The 18,949-nt window shown below is 47.1% G+C and overlaps 1 protein-coding gene across 1 annotated transcript; it reads left to right on the forward strand.

Annotated features, from left to right (window-relative positions):
• Positions 1-1,390: 1,390 nt before the first annotated feature.
• LOC139272750 (cystatin-like) lies at positions 1,391-18,515 on the forward strand. The gene is made up of 3 exons (XM_070888859.1): positions 1,391-1,703; positions 7,331-7,438; positions 18,212-18,515. The coding sequence occupies exons 1-3, from the start codon at positions 1,446-1,448 to the stop codon at positions 18,296-18,298; spliced, it is 453 nt and encodes a 150-aa protein (XP_070744960.1). The 5' UTR covers positions 1,391-1,445; the 3' UTR covers positions 18,299-18,515.
• The last annotated feature ends 434 nt before the right edge of the window (positions 18,516-18,949 follow it).

Here is an 18,949-nt window from a genome sequence, read left to right on the forward strand (position 1 = left end):
AATAATAGATTCTAGCATTTTCCCTATAACTGATGTCAGGCTAACTGGTGTGTAAGTTCCCCATTTTCTCTTTCCCTCCTTTCTTAAATAGCGGGGTTACATTTGCTACCTTCCAATCTGCAGGAACCATTCTAGAATCCAGGGAATTTTGGAAGATGACAACCAATGCATGCACTACCACTATAGCTCAGTACTTCAGCTCCCCCTCCTTGTGCAAATGATGGACAAATCGAGGTCACTACTACTACTACTACTACTACTACTACGACAGTCCCTCGTAATGAGGATGACGCTCTTCACACCAAAAAAAGATGGACTCACAGGTGTTACAATGAGTTAGTTACATCTTAAAAAGGTGGAAGATGCCTGTGCGTGGATTTTTTTAACATGTGGTGACCGTTGCACATCAGCCACCACATGGGCTTGACAGAGTTAAGCCTTGGTCCAGTGACGAGGATGACCAAGACGACTGGAGACCAAGCTCTGTTGCACCTCCCTGGGGCCCCGACCCCACCGCTATTATATGCTGCGCCACTCTCGGTCCACGACCCATCCGTTATTAAATGATGCGCCACACCTGAGACATGACCTCTCTGATGTTATATATGCCCCTCCGCTCCTGGGCCATGGCCCCACCACTGTTAAATGCTGCGTCGCACCCCCCACCAATCGCCCGCTCGCCGGGCTCAACCACCGCCCCCCCGCCGGGCTCGAATGCCGCCACCTCCCGCCGGGCTCAAACGCCACCCCTCATTGGGCCCGACCCACAGGTCCCCGCTGGGCTCGGATGCTGCTCCAATGAGTCCGACCCTCAGCCCCTCGCTGGGCTCGGACACCGCTCCAATGGGCCCGACTCTCAGCCCCTCGCTGGGCTCGGACACCGCTCCAATGGGGCCGACTCTCAGCCCCTCGCTGGGCTCGGACACCGCTCCAATGGGCCCGACTCTCAGCCCCTCGCTGGGCTCGGACACCGCTCCAATGGGCCCGACTCTCAGCCCCTCGCTGGGCTCGGACACCGCTCCAATGGGCCCGACTCTCAGCCCCTCGCTGGGCTCGGATGCCTGGACTCCAGCAACATCAGTCCAGTTGCCCTTCGAGAAGTGGTCGCACTCCTAGGATCAGCTCGCACCGCTCACTGCAGTGGCTAGCTCTGTTGATTATACCCCCGCCTGCTGATGCTCGTCTCTCGCAGGTCCCATGCTGCATGTTTAATCAAACTCCTTATCCTGCTGGGTGGTAAGACTTCTGGATATTTCGGGCTGCTCTTTGAACTGGCGGTTGGAAGGCGGGGCTGGCACGTGGTTGGCGGCCCCGCTCTCGCGGCGCTCAGATTGGCGGTTAGAGGGCGGGGTTGGCACGTGGGCCTTGGCCCCGCCCCCGGCCCGCGCGCGGCTGTTTATAGAGGTGGTGCGAGCGGCTCGCACGCGCTTTTGAACTGGCGAGTGATGGGCGCGCGGACACGGGTTGGCGCGGTGCTCGCGGCGGCGTTGCTGGTTTGCGCAAGCGCGTGCAGCCAGCTGCCGCCCGAGCCAGTGCCCGGGGAGGCGGGATGGAGACTGCGACCGCCGGGTGCCCTGGAGCCCGTCTCGCTCACCGACCCGGACATGCTGAAGGCCGTGTGGTTCGCCGTGGCCGAGTACAACAAGGCGTCCAACAATATATATGTCCACAAGATGGTCAGGGTCGTGTCGGCCCAGCGGCAGGTAAAGGGGAAGGGCAGAGGATGAGGGAGGGCCGCAGGGGGTGAGTGAGGGTCGCGGGCAGGGAGGGGTGAGGGAGGACTGGGTGAGGGGGGGGCAGGAGGTGAGGGAGGGCAGGGTGAGGGGGGTAAGGGGGTGAGGGAGGACCGGGCGAAGGGGTGAGGGAGGGCAGGCTGAGGGGGTGAGGGATGGCAGGGTGAGGGAGGACCGGGCTGAGGGGGTGAGGGAGGGCAGGCTGAGGGGGTGAGGGAGGACCGGGCGCAGGGGGTGAGGGAGGGCAGGCTGAGGGGGTGAGGGAGGGCAGGGTGAGGGAGGACCTGGCGCAGGGGGTGAGGGAGGGCAGGGTGAGGGAGGGCAGGCTGAGGGGGTGAGGGAGGGCAGGGTGAGGGAGGACCGGGCGCAGGGGGTGAGGGAGGACCGGGCGCAGGGGGTGAGGGAGGACTGGGCGCAGGGGGTGAGGGAGGGCAGGGTGAAGGAGGATCTGGCGCTGAGGGGGTGAGGGAGGGCAGGCTGAGGGGGTGAGGGAGGACCGGGCGCAGGGGGTGATGGAGGGCAGGGTGAGGGAGGACCTGGCGCAGGGGGTGAGGGAGGACCGGGCGCAGGGGGTGAGGGAGGACCGGGCGCAGGGGGTGAGGGAGGACCGGGCGCAGGGGGTGAGGGAGGACCGGGCGCAGGGGGTGAGGGAGGACCGGGCGCAGGGGGTGAGGGAGGACCGGGCGCAGGGGGTGAGGGAGGACCGGGTGAGGGGGTGAGGGAGGGCAGGGTGAGGGAGGACCTGGCGCAGGGGGTGAGGGAGGGCAGGGTGAGGGAGGACCTGGGGGAGGACAGGGCGCAGGGGGTGAGGGAGGACAGGGCGCAGGGGGTGAGGGAGGGCAGGGTGACGGAGGACCTGGCGCTGGGGGTGAGAGAGGACCGGGCGCAGGGGGTAAGGGAGGATCGCGGGGAGGTGAGGGGGTAAGGGAGAGCCATGGGGGTGAGGGGTGAGAGAGGACCACAGGGAAATGAGGGGGTGAGGGAGGGCCGTGGGGACATGAGGGGTTGAGGGAGGGCACAGGGTGAGGGGGTTGAGGGAGGGCCGCGGGGAGTTGAGGAGATGAGGGAGGGCAGGGGATGAGGGAGGGCCAGGACTCTTGGTTCAGACTATGGGGATCCCTGGCACCACCCCGCAGACTGGGCAGCGGCCGGGCCGGGGTTGGTGCAGGCGCTTTGAACTGGGGCTAGTGTCCATCGGGACTGAAACTGAGACAACAACAACCTTGCATTAATACAGCGCCTTCAACGTAACAAAATGTCCCGAGGCGCTTTACGGGCGCATTATCAATCAAAACATTTTTGACACCGAGCCACAGCAGCAGATGAGCTGATGTTGCTGAGGTAGAAGTAGGTGGTCTTGGTAATGGAGTGGATATTTGGTCGGAAGCTGATCTCGGGGTCAAACACAACACCAAGGTTGGGAATGGTCTGGCTCAGCTTCAGATAGTTGCCAGGGATGGAACCGGTGGTCAAGGAATGGAGTTTGTGGCAGGCATCAAAGACAGTAGCTTTAGTCTTCCCAATATTTAGTTGGAGGAAATTTCTGTTCATCTAATATTGGATATCACAAGCAGTGTGACAAATCAGACAGTCGAGGGGACCAGAGAGTTGGCGGTGAGATAACTGAGTGCCGTCGGCCTACATGTCGAACGTGGTGTTCTGTTTTCGGATGATGTCGCCGAGGGGCAGCATGTAGATGAGAAATAGAAGGGTGCCAAGAATAAATCCTTGGGGGACACCAGGTGTAATGATGCAGCGTGGGAAGAGAAGCCCTTGCAGTTGACTATCTGGCTGTGATTCTAAGATAATGAAACCATGCAAGGGTCATTCCACATAGCAATGCAATGGAGGAGAGGCATTGGAGGGGGATGGTGCAGTCAACTGTGCTGAAGGCTGCAGAGAAGCCGAGAAGTATGAGGAGGAATGTTTAGCACGGTCACAGCAATGCTCTTAACTGCCCTCTGCATTGTACCAAGCCACTACAAAGGAGTATCGCCACACGGACTGCAGCAGCTCACCACCACCTTCTCATTGACAAGTTGGGTTGGGCAATAAATGCTCACTACTACTCTCCTTTATGTCCCTTAGTCAATTTTGTATCCATGCTGCCACTGCCCCTTTAATCCCGTGGACCTCAATTTTGCTCACCAGTCTATTGTGTGGTATTTTATCAAACGCCTCTTGAAAGTCCATATACACAACATCAACTGCACTTGTTTCCAATCCACTTGGGCCAGATCCCTTCTCAGTTCATTGACAGCCCTCTTCCAGTTGGGTATTTTCGGCTTTGTTCGTTCCTTCTCGAACTACTCTTCAAAAAAATATGTTTGGCTCAGTTCCTCAGATGTTGGCTGGCCTGCTGGTGTTTCCAGCTCTGTTTTTGTGATTGGCAGCACTTGTAAAATTTAGCTTTTTTTAATTTGTCTCAAACTACATTGTTGTATTCTTAAAAGTATGATTAGATGACAGCTGCCTATACTGTAGTGCTGTCTGTTGCGTCAACATATGGAGCAAAAGCAGTAGTTATGTTCTGAGTTAATTGCTGACCTGACAATCTTCCATTGATGTACAGTAGAAACTGTTTTGCTATTATATGAAGGCATAACAGCAGTTTCTGATCAATGTTTATGCCATAGCAAATACACGTCAATTACTTGCAATTTCTTAAAACTATAATTGACACACATGAGATGAGTATATAGTACTTAAATGAATACTCCCAGATAAGGGTCTACAAAGACCATGTATTTATGTGAATAATACATTCCTTGTATGTATCTTGTCCACTTTCCACTGGCTTTTAATAGGATATGTTTTACAATCGAAACTGCATGTGGATAGAATATAGATGATGAACTTCTGCCATTTGTAGTGGTAATTGCAAGATTGCATTTCTTGTAATTTATAGTTTTCAAAGGCACCAGAAATTTGAAGATGTCATTAGAAGTCTTGCTGTCAGATGACTGACATATATTCAACATTTGGTCATATTAGATATATACAAAAGTATCTTCTACTATTGAATCGTGCCTTGGTTTGTAAAATGAGTTCCCCAGTTGGAGAAGAAAGTTCTAACTGTTATATTAAAATGAAGTGGGGTGGGTGGGGGAACGGGGGGGAGTGGGGTGGGGGAGTAGGTGATCACTCCTCTTGTTATAATCTTTTTTGGAAGATGCCATTTTGAGAATTCTGGATTTGTTGTATAGTCTGATGTTTGCAGTGCCAAATTGAACTTTCATTGGAAATGGGTAAACTTGGCTTCGATAAAACTTGGTATAAATGATTTCTTGCTGCATGGCCGAACACTTGAACTTCCTCAGATGATAGTTACGAATGGTTTTAAGTAACATTTTTAAAAATGCATGTTTGTGAATATGAAGCTGCGATGTGGTGACATAAATTGTATGATTTATAAATTGATAGTGGTTAATGGGGCATACACTGCATCTCTTGATGAGGATGTTGTATTTTGGATGAAGTGGATGTTGCCAACAAAATTGTTATCTAATGAATTGGAATCTAAAATTGACCACAAGTTACTCTCACCCGTTAGACTGCTGACGTGTCCAGAAATATTGGTCTCTAGCGCTTGCGCATTATGTTGCTCAAATGCACCTATGTCAACATATAGACTGCTTCATTTCCTATCTGCTAGTTATAGTATAACTAGTATCATGTATGCTGTACTGTCATCATACTTTGTTTGTCTAAAATCCTTGGGGCCGAAATTGCTCTCCTCTATAAGTGCCATTCCTGCCTCTGAGGCAGGAATGGGGCCGGAAGGCCTTGCTGACTGGGGGCAGACGGATGGTCCGAAATTGTCCCCGGGCCGGGAGTGGCGGTAACGGGTTTCCGCTCCACCCATGTTGGGCACGCGCCAACCCCTTTCCGACCCCGGCGTGGAATTGTCCCGTGAGAGCGGCGCCCCAGTGGGTTGGTGCCACTGACTGCTTTTCGCAGCAGGGAGCTCTCTGGCTGGCGATGCATCCACCCTTAAAGGGGACGTCGCGCTGCCGACTCCATCTTATCTTTTATTGTCGGCCGACTGCCAGGCCAGGCCAACAATTATGCCCACGGGTTAGACCAGGCCACCAACAGGCAGCCTGGCTCCCCTTCTGCAATTATATAGGGCTTTGATGAGATGACTCTGGAATACTTTGTACAGTTTCCATCTCCTTGCCTAAAGAAGGATGTACTTGTCTTAGAGGGTGCAACCAAAGTTCACTAGATTGTTTTCTGGCATGAGAGGGCTGTCCTATGAGGAGTGAGTGAGTAGAATGGGCCCATATCCTGTGGAGTTTGGAAGAATGAGAGGTGATCCCATTGAAACATATAAAATTCTTTGAGGGCTTGACAGGGTAGATAGTGAGAGGCTGTTTCCCTTGCCGGAGAGTCGAGAACCAGGAATCATAGTTTCAGGATAAGGGGCCTGCCAATTAAGACTTTGATGAGGAGAAACGTCTTCACTCAGAGAGAGGGTTGTGAATCTTTGACCAGTCACAGCCTTCTGGGACGGAAAATTCCAATCAATGAATACACTCAAGACTGCGATTGCTAGATTTTTGGGCACTAAGGGAAGGGCAGGAAGGTGGAATAGATGTAGAAAGAAAGACATGCATTTATATAGCACCTTTCACGACCATCAGACGTCTCAAACGCTTTACAGCCAATGAAGAATTTTTGTAGTGTGGTCAATGTTGTAATGTGGGAATCGCAGCAGCCAACTTTGCACACAGCAAGCTCTCACAAATAGCAATGTGATAATGACCAGATCATCTGTTTTTGTTATGTTGGTTGGAGGCTAAATATTGGCCAGGACACCGGGGATAACTCCCCTGCTCCTCTTCGAAATAGTGCCATGGGATTTTTAGATCCACCTGAGGAAACAGACCCTCAGTTTAACATCTCATCCAAAAGACGGCAACTCCGACAGTGCAGCACTTGCCCACCACTGCACTGGACTGTCAACCTAGATTTATGTGTGCAAGTCCCAGGAAGTTCAACCATGATCTTATTAAATTGCGGAGCAGGCTTGATGGGCTGTATAATATACTCCTGCTCCTATTTCTTATGTTCTTATGAACTTGCAACCTTCTGACTCCCAGGTGAGAGTGCTTCCGCTGAGCCATTGGGAACACAGGCAGGAATTGTAAAAATTTTAACTAAATAACTTTTCATTCATAGACTATAGTCAACTTTGGCTTGCCACTGAAAGCTGTACAATGAACTTTCATTAAATCACTTGTCAGCAAACTGAATTAGGCAGCTAAGTTTCTGTTCTCAATTAGTGGGTTTGTCTGGAAGCTGGACTGCTGGATGTGGTTCTTAGCGGCTGAGGCAGTGGCAAGCCAGAGCTTCATTTGTGACGGTCTATGAATTAAAAGTTGTTTGTCTCAAATTATGATGATTCAAATTTCTGGTACAAAATTCCTGCCTGTGTTCACATTGCTTAGTTCAGATTACTAGAGAATTCAATTTTGTGCAGAAATTAGTTTTCAGGAATAAACTGTATTTCACATCATTCCTACATCTTGGTTGATGATTCATGATTTTTACTAATCTGGATTTGATTTTTTTAATTACTTTCTTCCCATCAGATTGTTTCTGGGATAAAGTACGTTCTTGAAGTTGAAGTGGGAAAAACACAGTGCAGACAAGGAGAGGTTGATGACCTGGATTCCTGTGCTTTATGTGTCCATCCACAGGTAAGGCTTTAAATTTGTTTTTACAGTAATGCAACACAGAATTTGTGGATAGTGGGATTTAATTAGTTGCCTCAGACCCACATATTTAGAGGAGAAATGAAATATGTGTCTTGCCAATGGTGTCCTGTCAAGCACATAGTATCCTTTCTACAAGGAAGGGAGTAGAACGATAAATCTGTGCCCACTTCAGAATGAGGAATAAAGTCTTAAACATTACTAAAGAGGCCAAAATATAATCTTGAACTTTATGAAGATAGTTCTGATTTTTCTAGAAGTTCGCTCTAGCTTGGACATCGCAGGCTCCTTTGTGACTTGTGTGCTAATAGGATTATTAGAAAGGCTGAGCAGGAAAGGGTTGAATGCACAGGTTATTCACTTGCCTAAAATGATGGAGACTAAAGAGGAGCAGCTGGGGAGAGAACAACAGAGTTAACATTTCAGGTCGATGACCTTTTGTCAGAACTGGGAAAAGTTGGAGATGTAACAGGTTTTGAGAGAGTGCAGGGCAGGGGAGGGGAGGAAAGAAGGGAAGGTCTATGATAGAGTGGAAGGCAGGAGAGATTAAAAGACAAAAGGGATGATGGTATAAAGCAAAATTAGATAGTAAGACACGTGTAAAGAAACAAAAGATGAGTCTCGACGAGGTGTAACTGGGAATGACAGTATCAACAGGTGCCATGTGGGGGGAAAAAAAGGGCAGAGGTTATGGTCTGAAATTGTTGAACTCCATGTTAAGTTCAGAAGGCTGTAAAGTGCCTAATCAAAAGAAGGGGTGCTGTTCCTCGAGCTTGCATTGAACTTCGTTCAAGAGGCTGAGTACCAAGGAGTGGGAGTGGGAGTGGGAGTGGGAGTGGGAGTGGGAGTGGGAGATTAAAGTGACAAGCAACCAGAAGCTCGGGGTCACGCTTGCGGACTGATCTGCGTTTGGTCTCCCCAATGTAGAGGAGACTGCATCATGTGTAGTGAATACAGTATACTAAAATTACAAGTAAATCGCTGTTTCACCCGGAAGGAGTGTTTGGGGCCTTGGACAATGGGAAGGGAGGCGGTAAATTGGCAGGTGTTGCATCTCTTGCGCTTGCACGGATAGGTGCTGTGGGAAGTGGAGGGGATGTTGGTGGTGATTGAGGAGTGAACCAGGGTGCCGTGGGGGAGCGGTCCCTTTGGAATGCTGAAATGGGAGATGATGTGTTTGGTGGTGGGATCCCGCTGGAGATGGCAGAGGATGATCCGTTGAATGTGGAAGCTGGTGGGCTGAAAGGTGAGGACAAGGGAAACCCTGTCATGCTTCTGAGAGGGAGGGGAAGGTGTGAGCAGAAGTGCGGGAAATGGAACTGGAACGGACACGATCATTACAACCACGGCAAAGAGGAATCCTCGGTTGAGGAAAAAGGAAGCACTAGTGTAAATTCCTGGATTCTTTTACCTCAATCTCGTTCAGTAAAATTACTGAGTCGAATACCTCTTGTGCTTTGAACAAAGCAGTCTTTATCACCGGCCAGTAAGACCTATCAGACAGAAGATATACTCTCTGGATAGAGCATACACACTCCCTACGGATAGGTGAAGTTACATCGTAAAGCGTCAACAGTTATACAGTTTTGAAATCAGATAACAAAATACAATTAGATTGACATTCTAACTCAGCCACTCATTAGTCAATCTATATGAGATGTTTTTATGAAAGCTCAAGCATTGCCTCTAAATGTTTCAATCTAGTGGTGTGACTATTAACTGAGACCTTGCAATTCTGCAGATTTATTTCATGTTACAATTAGATGTTATTGGCAGGATTAGTGACTTGAAATCTTGAGAAAGACTGTTAGCTATGCTGATGTTGCACTATTTGCAATCTGACATTCTCCCAGCTATTCTTCCATGGCTTATACATTTTCATATATCCCGTTTACTTTACTGTCCTTAATTCCATATATTCCGTTCAGATATCCACATCCCTCCTTTTATCATTCTATGATAACATTTAGGATCATTCTAGGAGTATCAAACCTGCTAAGTTCTTTTGCTGGTGTGGATAACTTCTTCACCTCCCTCCTTATGTGATCGGCAAGGTGGGTTATGTTTTCTGAACTATCAGGAATGTAAGTGCAACATTCAGATCCTATCAGGGCACACGTTCCCCCTTTCTCAGCCAACAGGTAATCGAGGGCCATTCAGTTTTGTAATGCTACGGTCCTTATCGCTACCATTTCAGCTGTGATGCCCTCCAGAGCCTCAGCAGTGCGGTTAGCTACCTGTTCCAATATTGTTTCTTTGAATCCATCTAACAGTCTCAGTTAGGGTCAGTGGAACGGTGCGCAAAGGAATTCCCCCTTTGGAATGTATAGGGATATGTGAACACACCCAGCATCTAGTGAAGTGCCCTTTTTCCGCATAAACGTAAGACATATACAAAAAGGTGTTTACATGGAGCTCTCGCCTTTGTCTTCCTTCCCGTGCGCCAAAACTGTCATATATCAACACTATTATGCAGACAGTGGCATACAGACACAGTCTCATCTTATAAATAGTCCAATTATTTAGCTGATAAAAAGAGTTCTGTTTTCCCGTTTCCCTTCTTCAGGTCTCCGTCAGTGTATTTGGCTGTCTTACGGGTAAAAGTTCAAACTGATCCTCCTTCAACTGCCTTGTTCAGCTATGGGGAAGAGGAGATCTGGAACAGAAACAGGAATTAGACTAACCAGCAAAATTTGTTTAAATGATGATGAGCTTGCAGTGGTGCAGGTGAACCCAGGCACTTTTCCCCTCAACCTTGGCTGCAGTGGGGGTAGTGAGTGACACCTGAAAAGGCCCCTCCCATTGTGGCTCTAATCCCTTCCGAATCCATACTTCCCTGGTGCCACGAGGGACAATTCGGGTAAAACTGGGAGGTCGAGGTGAGCATCTTGAACCTGGTTGTGAACTAGTCGCAGAGCCTGAGTCAGAGAAAGAACATAGGTGGTCATCAGTCTAGCTGAGATCTCATATCTAGGAACAATTTCCCTCATTAACACCTTAACAACAGTCTGAGTCTTATTGTCCAGGTTAGGGTAGGCTTCAATCCATCCGATAAACACATCTACTATTACTAACACATATTTGTAACACTGAACTTTTTGCAACTCAATGTAGTCCAACTGAAATGTCTCAAAGGGACCTTCGGGTAGGGGCGTTTTACCCCAATCACAGGGGACTCCCTTCCCTGGATTATGTTGCTGGCCAACCAGGCAACGACTACTGATGTTCTGGGTGAGCGCCTGGAGTCTAGGGTGCCCCCAAGTAGCCAAAAGTGTGTCACTCGTGGTCCTTGCTCCACAATGAGTAGCAAAATGCATACATTCAATAACCCATAGAGCCAACTTGTCAGACATGCAAGTCTGTTCTGTGGGAGTGGTCCAGAGTTTAGAAACATTGTCATAAGTACATGCATAATATTCCACAACAGTTTATCTTTTTCAGGAGCGTCCTCCTGTGCTTTTATAACATCTTGGATGGTTGGCATTGGTTTTTCCGAGGCTAACTTATCCTTCGCAGGATTTTTAGTCTGACTCATAATTTTGGGCACTACCACCTGTTTGGCCTCTTGGTCAGGACAACGATTCCCTATATCAACCAGAGAATTTCCGGTAGTATGGGCGGTACATTTGACAATGGCAATGCGTTTGGGGAACATGAGGGCTTGCAACAAATCAGATACTAACTGTTTGAGATATCTCATTCCCCTGTGAGGTTAGGAATCCCCTATTTTTCCATAATTGTCCGAAATCATGGACCACCCCAAAGGCATACCTAGAGTCGGTATAGATATTGACTTTGAGATCTTTGGCCAAGATACAGGCTCGGGTGAGGGCGAATAGTTCAGCTTGTTGAGCAGAATAGGCGGTTTCAAAAGCGGCAGATTCCAAGACCTGATTCTCCTGGTTTACTATGGCGTATCCTGAGATTCGTGTATCTTCTGGATTAATAGAAGTACTTCCGTCAACATACATAAACAATCATGACTGGGTTCTTCCTCATCTTGGGTTGGCTCAGTAAGAATACAGTCTGGATCTTCCATTGGTAAATCAACTAAATCTTCCCTGACTGATGTGGCCTCTTAAATTAAAGATAAGCAATCATGACTGGGTTCTTCCTCATCTTGGGGTGGCTCAGTAAGAAAACAGGCCGGATTAATTGCAGTACAGTGCCGAAAGGTCAGTTTAGGATTGCCTGTGATTTCAGTGGGTTCTGTCGGATAGAGGGCCAGTCCACATTGCCCTGCACTGAGATCTCAATCGGATCAATGGGAGTATAACCCACTTGGGAGGGATCCTCTGCCCACACATGAGGATCCACATAGTCAGGTATGTCCGAGCCAGTATGATGCTGTAGAGTCGTTAAGACCTTCTCGGGGTCCCCATGAAATTGGACTGTTCGGCCATGTTTTACGATTTGCACATCCCGGCTGGTAGGGTCAGCCTCATCTATGGCCTTGCGTACCATAACTCCCAAATCTTTAGCATGGTGAGGGGCTAATACTTCACGAGCAATATGCGGTGCCATTGTTAGGGGCTGTTTCCACAGATTCTTATCCACTTCCACAAAATCTGCCTCTCTTTCCAGTCCAGTCACTCTAGCCCTTAATAGAATTCTCTTCACTTCCCCTTCGTGATCCTGATAAAAGTTCTGCAGGTCCTGATTCTTTCCACTGGGATCGTATGCTAGGGTCACGTGATAGGGTGCCTGTGGCAGGTCCAGAGACCACCACTGAGGGGTTCTAGTGGTATAATACTGCCGCTTAAGGGTTTCCTGTTTTACAATAATCCCATCATCTCCACACTCCAAATGCAACTGGAATTTGCAAAGGAGGTCTCTAGCCATCAAGTTACAGTCCAGATTGGTTGTGATAACAACTCGATGTTCCACCGATTCTTCCTGGTAACTCATTTTAACCGGTTCTGACACTGGGAATGTCGAGATTTGTCCCAGGAATCCTGAAAGTTCCTGTGTTTCAGTAGAGGCAGGGAGTTTAAGCTTTGATTGTACAGAAGACATGAAGGCTCCCGTATCTATCAAAAAGGTTTGCCACTCATTCAGAATGGGTTCGTCGTCCGGGGAGGATCCCTGCACAATCAAACTGCGTAGCCAATCGGGGGACAATTGACCAAAGGGGTTGTTTCTGGGAGAAGTTAGTGTAAGATCCTCCTCTCCCCCCTTGCTCCCCTCCTCTTCCTCCTCTTCCTTTTCCATGCTGACGGTAGGGGCAATTTTTATTCCAATGTCCTTCCTGCCCACAATTAAAACAGTCAATTCCTCTTACCCAGTCCCGGCCTCTTCCCATACCATGCCGGGGACAATAGGGAGGTTTATTAGCAGGGCTCGGGCCGTTTGGTTGTTTAGTATAACCGTATCCTTGCTTATCCATCCAATCCTGTATGCAACACTACGGTTCTATTGATCCTTCCTCCCGAGATGGCTCTTCCTTTCTAGTCACGTATTCAGTCTTGACGTGGGTTGGGGGCGCACCTCCCCCCTCCTCTTTCTTTTCCTGCCAATAATATCTAACTGCCCTTTCCATTTGTCCGGATCGCGTGAGCAATCAAATAGTTGTTCGAAGATCACATAGACATCTATAGTGGGGTGGTCTGTAGCCTGTTGTGCATCAGGGTTTGGCATTGGTCTGACAGGGAATTGGTGTCGGGACTTTGGGATCTTGGAAATCATTTGTAGGTCGGAGGATGTTTCGGAGCTGTCTGACTGCTTAACAGTTCTGCGTCTCGATCGGCGGGGGTGTTTGCTATGTCTTTCACAACTTGGACTGGTAGATTGACTAGAAGATTTACGGGACTGTTTGTGATGTCGAGATATAGTTCTGCCCTTTCGAGTGTGAGATCTGGTCCTTTCGGCTATATTGCTTGTAAACTGGGGATCCGAATCGCTATCAGAGGATGAGGAGTCAGTTTGGGTTTGTTGCTTTGGTGATATGGGGTTATTTTTAACTCCTCTCGCCGGAGTGTAAGGTGGAGGGTGTTGGGAAGAGGACTGGAGCAAGGGGCAAGGGGGTGCGGGAGGCGCCGTTGGGCGCTGAGTCAGTGGCCACTCATCAATTTCATCATTAGCCTCGATTAACACAAAGCCAGCCATTTTTACTACATAGTCGGTCAATACCTTTCTCAGAGGTCCCAGAGGATCTCTTAGTAAGTTTCTCGTGTGCACATTCTTTTTTTTTTTAAAGACGTCTACAGTTTTAACATGTGTTCCCTCTGTCAATGCAAGTCCTAATTTAATAGCATTTGTTTGCCAACTTGACAGAAGTGATGCATCTTTTAATTAATTTTTTTTTAACAATCCCTGTGCTTTTTTTTTACTGCCTCTATGCTTCTAGTGCCACCTAGAGGCCCAATAATTTGTTCAGGGCTCCTGATAATTTTCTAAAGTCTTCAGCTCTTTCAGGGAATTCCTCACATAGCTTTTGTAGCGGACTATCCGCATCCGTTGTTTTATCTAACTGATTACCCATCTTCGCGCTGCCCCTCGTATTACCGTGTTGTTACGCGTTCGTGTCGTCGTGCAATTTAAACAAACTTAAAAATAGACACAGACTTTACAGAAACTAACACTGACTTTTAACCAACTCCAAATAAACAAACTTTACTAATGCTAACACTGATCCGCGTCGCCGCGCGATTTAGAACACTTAAGATTCCCACGTCGCCCCGCAGTTCACGTTGCCGCGCGATCCGCGTCGCCACGCAATCTGCGTCGCCCCGTGGCTCGCGTCGCCGCGCGATTAGAATACTTAAGACTTAAAACACAAGATAAACAAAGACTCTACTAATCTAACACTGATCCGTGTCGCCGCGCGATTTTGAACACTTAAGATTCCCGCGTCGCCCCGCGATTCGTGTCGCCGCGCGATTAGAATACTTAAGACTTTAAAACACTTAAAACTAACAAAGACTTACTGACACTAGCACAGACTTTCGCGGTCCGCGTCGCTGCGCCTTCGCATCGGCCCACGTTTACTCGGGTGCGTGCTGCCGCACGTCCCACGTCACCACGTGTTCACGCTGCCGTGCGTCTGCGTCAGCCCTCCTTTACTCCTTTACTCGGCTGCACTTTTGCGCCGCTGCGCGTCTGCGCCACTGCGCGTCTGCGTCACTGAGCGTTCGCGTCGCTGCGCGTTAGTGTCGCTGAGCGTTAGTGTCGCTGCGCGTTAGTGTCGCTGCGCGTTCGCGTCGCTACGCGTTAGCGTCGCTGCGCGTTCGCGTCGGCCCTACCTTCCAAGTTGCTGCGGGTTTTTAAATTCAATCAGAGCCTAGACGGGCCAGGTGATATACAAGGTCGACGTCGTACCTGAGTTGAACACCTATTTCTAAATTTAATTCCCCATTTTATTCCCTGTGAGCCTAATTTTCTAAATTTGATTTCTTATGAGCCTTAATTAATTTCTTTCAGTCTCCAAATTTCCCTATCCTTTTGCGTTACTGCGCAGTTTAAATTCAATCAGTCAATGAAAGCCCTAATTTAATTGAGTTTTTCTGCCAACTGGACAGGAGTGATTTTATTTTTTTTTTTTACTGCAGTGGAATTTTTCTCATAATTTAAAATCTCAGAACATTTTTTTTTAGCACCTATTTAGTACATTACTTTTTTTTTATAACTAGAGAGAAGTCTGGCACGTAGGCTGTGGACTGCTTTTCGTTATCTCAATTGTTCCAGCCTCAAGGTCGTGTTATTTAATATAATTTTTTTTTAAATCCTTTTGAATCCATCTCAGTTGTTTTGCTGTGCCTTCTCTGAATGTTTTCTTTCAACAGGTTTTTCTTTTTTTTTAACCACCAGGACCATGTAATTTTTTTAATTTTTTTTTTCAACAAACCTATCCTTTGGGCATTTCCTGGCTCCGTAACTTATCATCCGAATATACGTAATTCAATAAGGTTCACACTCTTAAACTTCCCACATACAGGACAACACTACGAAGGGTTAAAACAAACTTTCATTCTGTTTGAGATAAAACAAACCACAACTCCCCGGCTTTTTTTACAGTAAAAATCACAGAAGCATTTCTCATTTAAACAGACATTCACAAGAGTCTCTTTTCTTTCCTATTAATTTTTGGATCCATGATTGATCATCCATCCCTATCTAGCTCTAACTATCTTTCCAAGTCGCCGCTTGGTTTGCGTCATCGCGCAATTTCCCTATCTCTATCCCTATTCTAAGTTTGAAAGGTATTCACCAGATTGTCCTGGATCTCGTTCAGACACTACCTGAGAACCAGCGAGTGGCTAAACTTTCCTCAGACTTTTGAAACCGGGGGAAACTGGAGCAGTATTGAAATCATACTCACTCCAGTGGCCACTTTCCCCTCGTCTCGTCCAAGGCTAGTCTGGCTCTTAATTCGCAAGTTTTCGGCAGTCGTCCGTTGAGATCCCACTTCTGACACCAAATGTAAATTCCTGGATTCTTTTACCTCAATCTGGTTCAGTAAAATTACTGAGTCGAATACCTCTTGTGCTTTGAACAAAGCAGTCTTTATTACCGGCCAGTAAGACCTATCAGACAGAAGATATACTCTCTGGATAGAGCGTACACACTCCCTACGGATAGGTGAAGTTACATCGTAAAGCGTCAACAGTTATACAGTTTTGAAATCAGATAACAAAATACAATTAGATTGACATTCTGACTCAGCCACTCATTAGTCAATCTATGAGATGTTTTTATGAAAGCTCAAGCATTGCCTCTAAATGTTTCAATCTAGTGGTGTGACTATTAACTGAGACCTTGCAATTCTGCAGATTTATTTCATGTTACAATTAGATGTTATTGGCAGGATTAGTGACTTGAAACCTTGAGAAAGACTGTTAGCTATGCTGATGTTGCACTATTTGCAATCTGACATTCTCCCAGCTATTCTTCCATGGCTTATACATTTTCATATATCCCGTTTACTTTACTGTCCTTAATTTCATATATTCCGTTCAGATATCCACATTAGTACGGAAGGTGGCTTCGTTAGAACAGATGCGACTGACCAGGAGAAACTGGATGAATCCTTGCAGGAAGCGGGGTGGGAGGAAGTAGTTCAGGTAGCTATGAGAGTCAGTGGGCTTATAGTGGATGTTTGTCGATAGTCTATCCCCAGAAATGGAGACGGAGACCTTGAGGAAGGGAAGTGTTGGAGATGGACTATGTGAAGGTGAGGGAAGGGTGGAAATTAGAAGCAAAGTGAATGAAATTTTCTAGTTCAGGGAGAGAGCAGGAAATGGCACCGATACAGTATCAATATACCGGAAAAAGATGATGGAGGGGACCTGAGTAGGACTGGAACAAAGAATGTTCCACATATCCCACAAAAAGATAGGCATAGCTAGGATCCATGCGGGTTCCCATAGCAACACCTTTAGTTTGGAGGAAGTGAGTGGAGACAAAGGAGAAGTTGTTCAATGTGAGAACAAGTTCAGCCAGGCGAAAGAGAGTGGTGGTGGATGGGGACTGGTTGGGCCTCTGTTCGAGGAAGAATCGGAGGACCCTCAGGTCGTCCTGGTGGGGGATGGAGGTGTCGAGGGATTGGACGTCTATAGTGAAAAGGAGACGGTTGGGGCCGGGTGACTGGAAACTGTTAACGTGGCGGACGGCGTTGGAAGAGTCGCGAATATAGGTGGGAAGACACTGGATAAGGAGAAAAAATAGAGTCGAGATAAGAAGAAATCAGTTCCATGGGGCAAGGACAACTGAAAAGATGGGTCTACCAGGGTAGTCCTGTTTGTGGATCTTGGGAAGAAGGTAGAAGCGGGCTGTGCGGGGTTGGGAAACCGAGGTTGGTGGCTGTGGAGGGAAGATCTCCAGACGAGATGAGATCAGTGACAGTCTTTCAAACAATGGCTTGATGTTTGGTAGTGGGGTCATGGTCCAGGGGGAGGTAGGAGCAGGTGTCACAGTTGGCGATCAACCTCTGCAAAGTAGAGGTCGGTTTGCCAAACAACAACAGTGTCACCCTTGTCAGCAGATTTAATGATAATGTTGGGGTTGGATCTGAGAGAACGGAGTGCTCAAGTTCAGAGGGAGGTATGTTGGAGTGAGTGAGGGAAGCTGAAAAATTGAGATGGCTAATGTCATGTCAGCAGTTCACAATGCTAGGATCTAGAGAGGTCAAGAGGCCAGAGGGAGGGGTCCAGGTAGAAGCAGAATTCTGAAAACGGGAGAAAGAGTCAGCTGTGTGGAAGGTTACATTGTACTGGCAACGCTTTCCACTTCAATTATATGAAAACATCTGTATATTCCATGGATGTGACTCCTTCTGGCTAAATAATCACACTATTTGTATTTACTGTATCTTACAATTGTATATAATTTTGACTCACTTTTTGAAAAATATTATAGACATGTATGTAAAAGTTTCTGCACATAACACACAATGGCACTTGCTGATGTGAAGCTGGGCTTGAATTTAAAGATGGGATCTTGCATAACTGTTCTAGTGTTGTGCAGGAATATTTATCTTCAGAATGCGCTATGTAATCTTCAGGTACTTTTCGTATAAGGTGATATTCATGGTAAAGCACTTTAAACCTTAAAATATCTCTCTTCCATTCACTGAGAACATTTTAAACACACTAACATCAATTTTTTCTAACGAATTAATTCTATTCTTAGACATCAGTAGAAACTGAGTTTCTTCCAGCATTAACTACCTAGTTGGAGCAGACATGGTGATCTAGTGTAAGTGACAAGAGAATGGAGACAGGAAAAGCAATTTAATTTCCAACTGTTGATCTAATTTTTCAGAACAAACTTTGCAACTTTGAGGTTCTTTCGGTCGCTTGGACTCAAACTCTTTCTTTGGAAAAGTCGATGTGCAGACCATCAAATTAATGAATTTCTGCATTGCAGCAGATTAATTTGCAATTGATTAACGGCTGTCTAATATTATCTAAAAGCTCCTACTGTGCTGGCACTTTACTAATAGTGACTCTTGCCTTTATTTTCTTATGGAAATCATGTTATATAAATGTTAAATGCATCGTATGCGCAGCAAAATTACTGTAGTTTCTGCAAAAGCTGAATAAACTGTCTCAACACTGAACTTGAAGAGTATGACTGCAAAGTGAGACTGATGTATTTCTTTCTGATCTTCCATGCATCTTTACTTTAATACACCCCAGCCTGCAAAAAGCCTAGTATTGCTACTATTTTCTCCTGTTCTGATCCACAGATGAAGGAAACCTATCTGAAATCAAGGTACAGGGAAATTGCTTCCTCTAAATATGCTGATCTTCTGTTTTAGCTTCTCGGGGATGGAAAAAAGGACAGTAATAAAGGCTACTCTCGAGCCCAGAATCGGTCACTAGCAGAAGGCCGGCCAGGAAAAGCTAAAGGCACCTGCTAAGGGGATTGTGTGAACTTTTATTTTGTTTCTTGTTCTTGATTGTGATTCAATTAACTGGAACCTAATGAGATTTGATAGTAAATGAACTTGCAGAAGTTACAGTCTGCAAAATATTTCAGCTTAACATTTCACCGCTG

The sequence above is a fragment of the Pristiophorus japonicus genome, chromosome 9, assembly GCF_044704955.1.
Source record: "Pristiophorus japonicus isolate sPriJap1 chromosome 9, sPriJap1.hap1, whole genome shotgun sequence".
NCBI classification, from domain to species: Eukaryota; Metazoa; Chordata; class Chondrichthyes; family Pristiophoridae; genus Pristiophorus; species Pristiophorus japonicus.

Excerpts from the sequence above, each read along its gene's own strand:
- LOC139272750 (XM_070888859.1), top strand. The coding sequence starts at position 1,446 with ATGGGCGCGCGGACACGGGTTGGCGCGGTGCTCGCGGCGGCGTTGCTG. Across the intron at positions 1,704-7,330 it reads TCGTGTCGGCCCAGCGGCAG|ATTGTTTCTGGGATAAAGTA; the intron begins GTAAAGGGGAAG and ends TCTTCCCATCAG. Across the intron at positions 7,439-18,211 it reads CTTTATGTGTCCATCCACAG|AACAAACTTTGCAACTTTGA; the intron begins GTAAGGCTTTAA and ends CTAATTTTTCAG.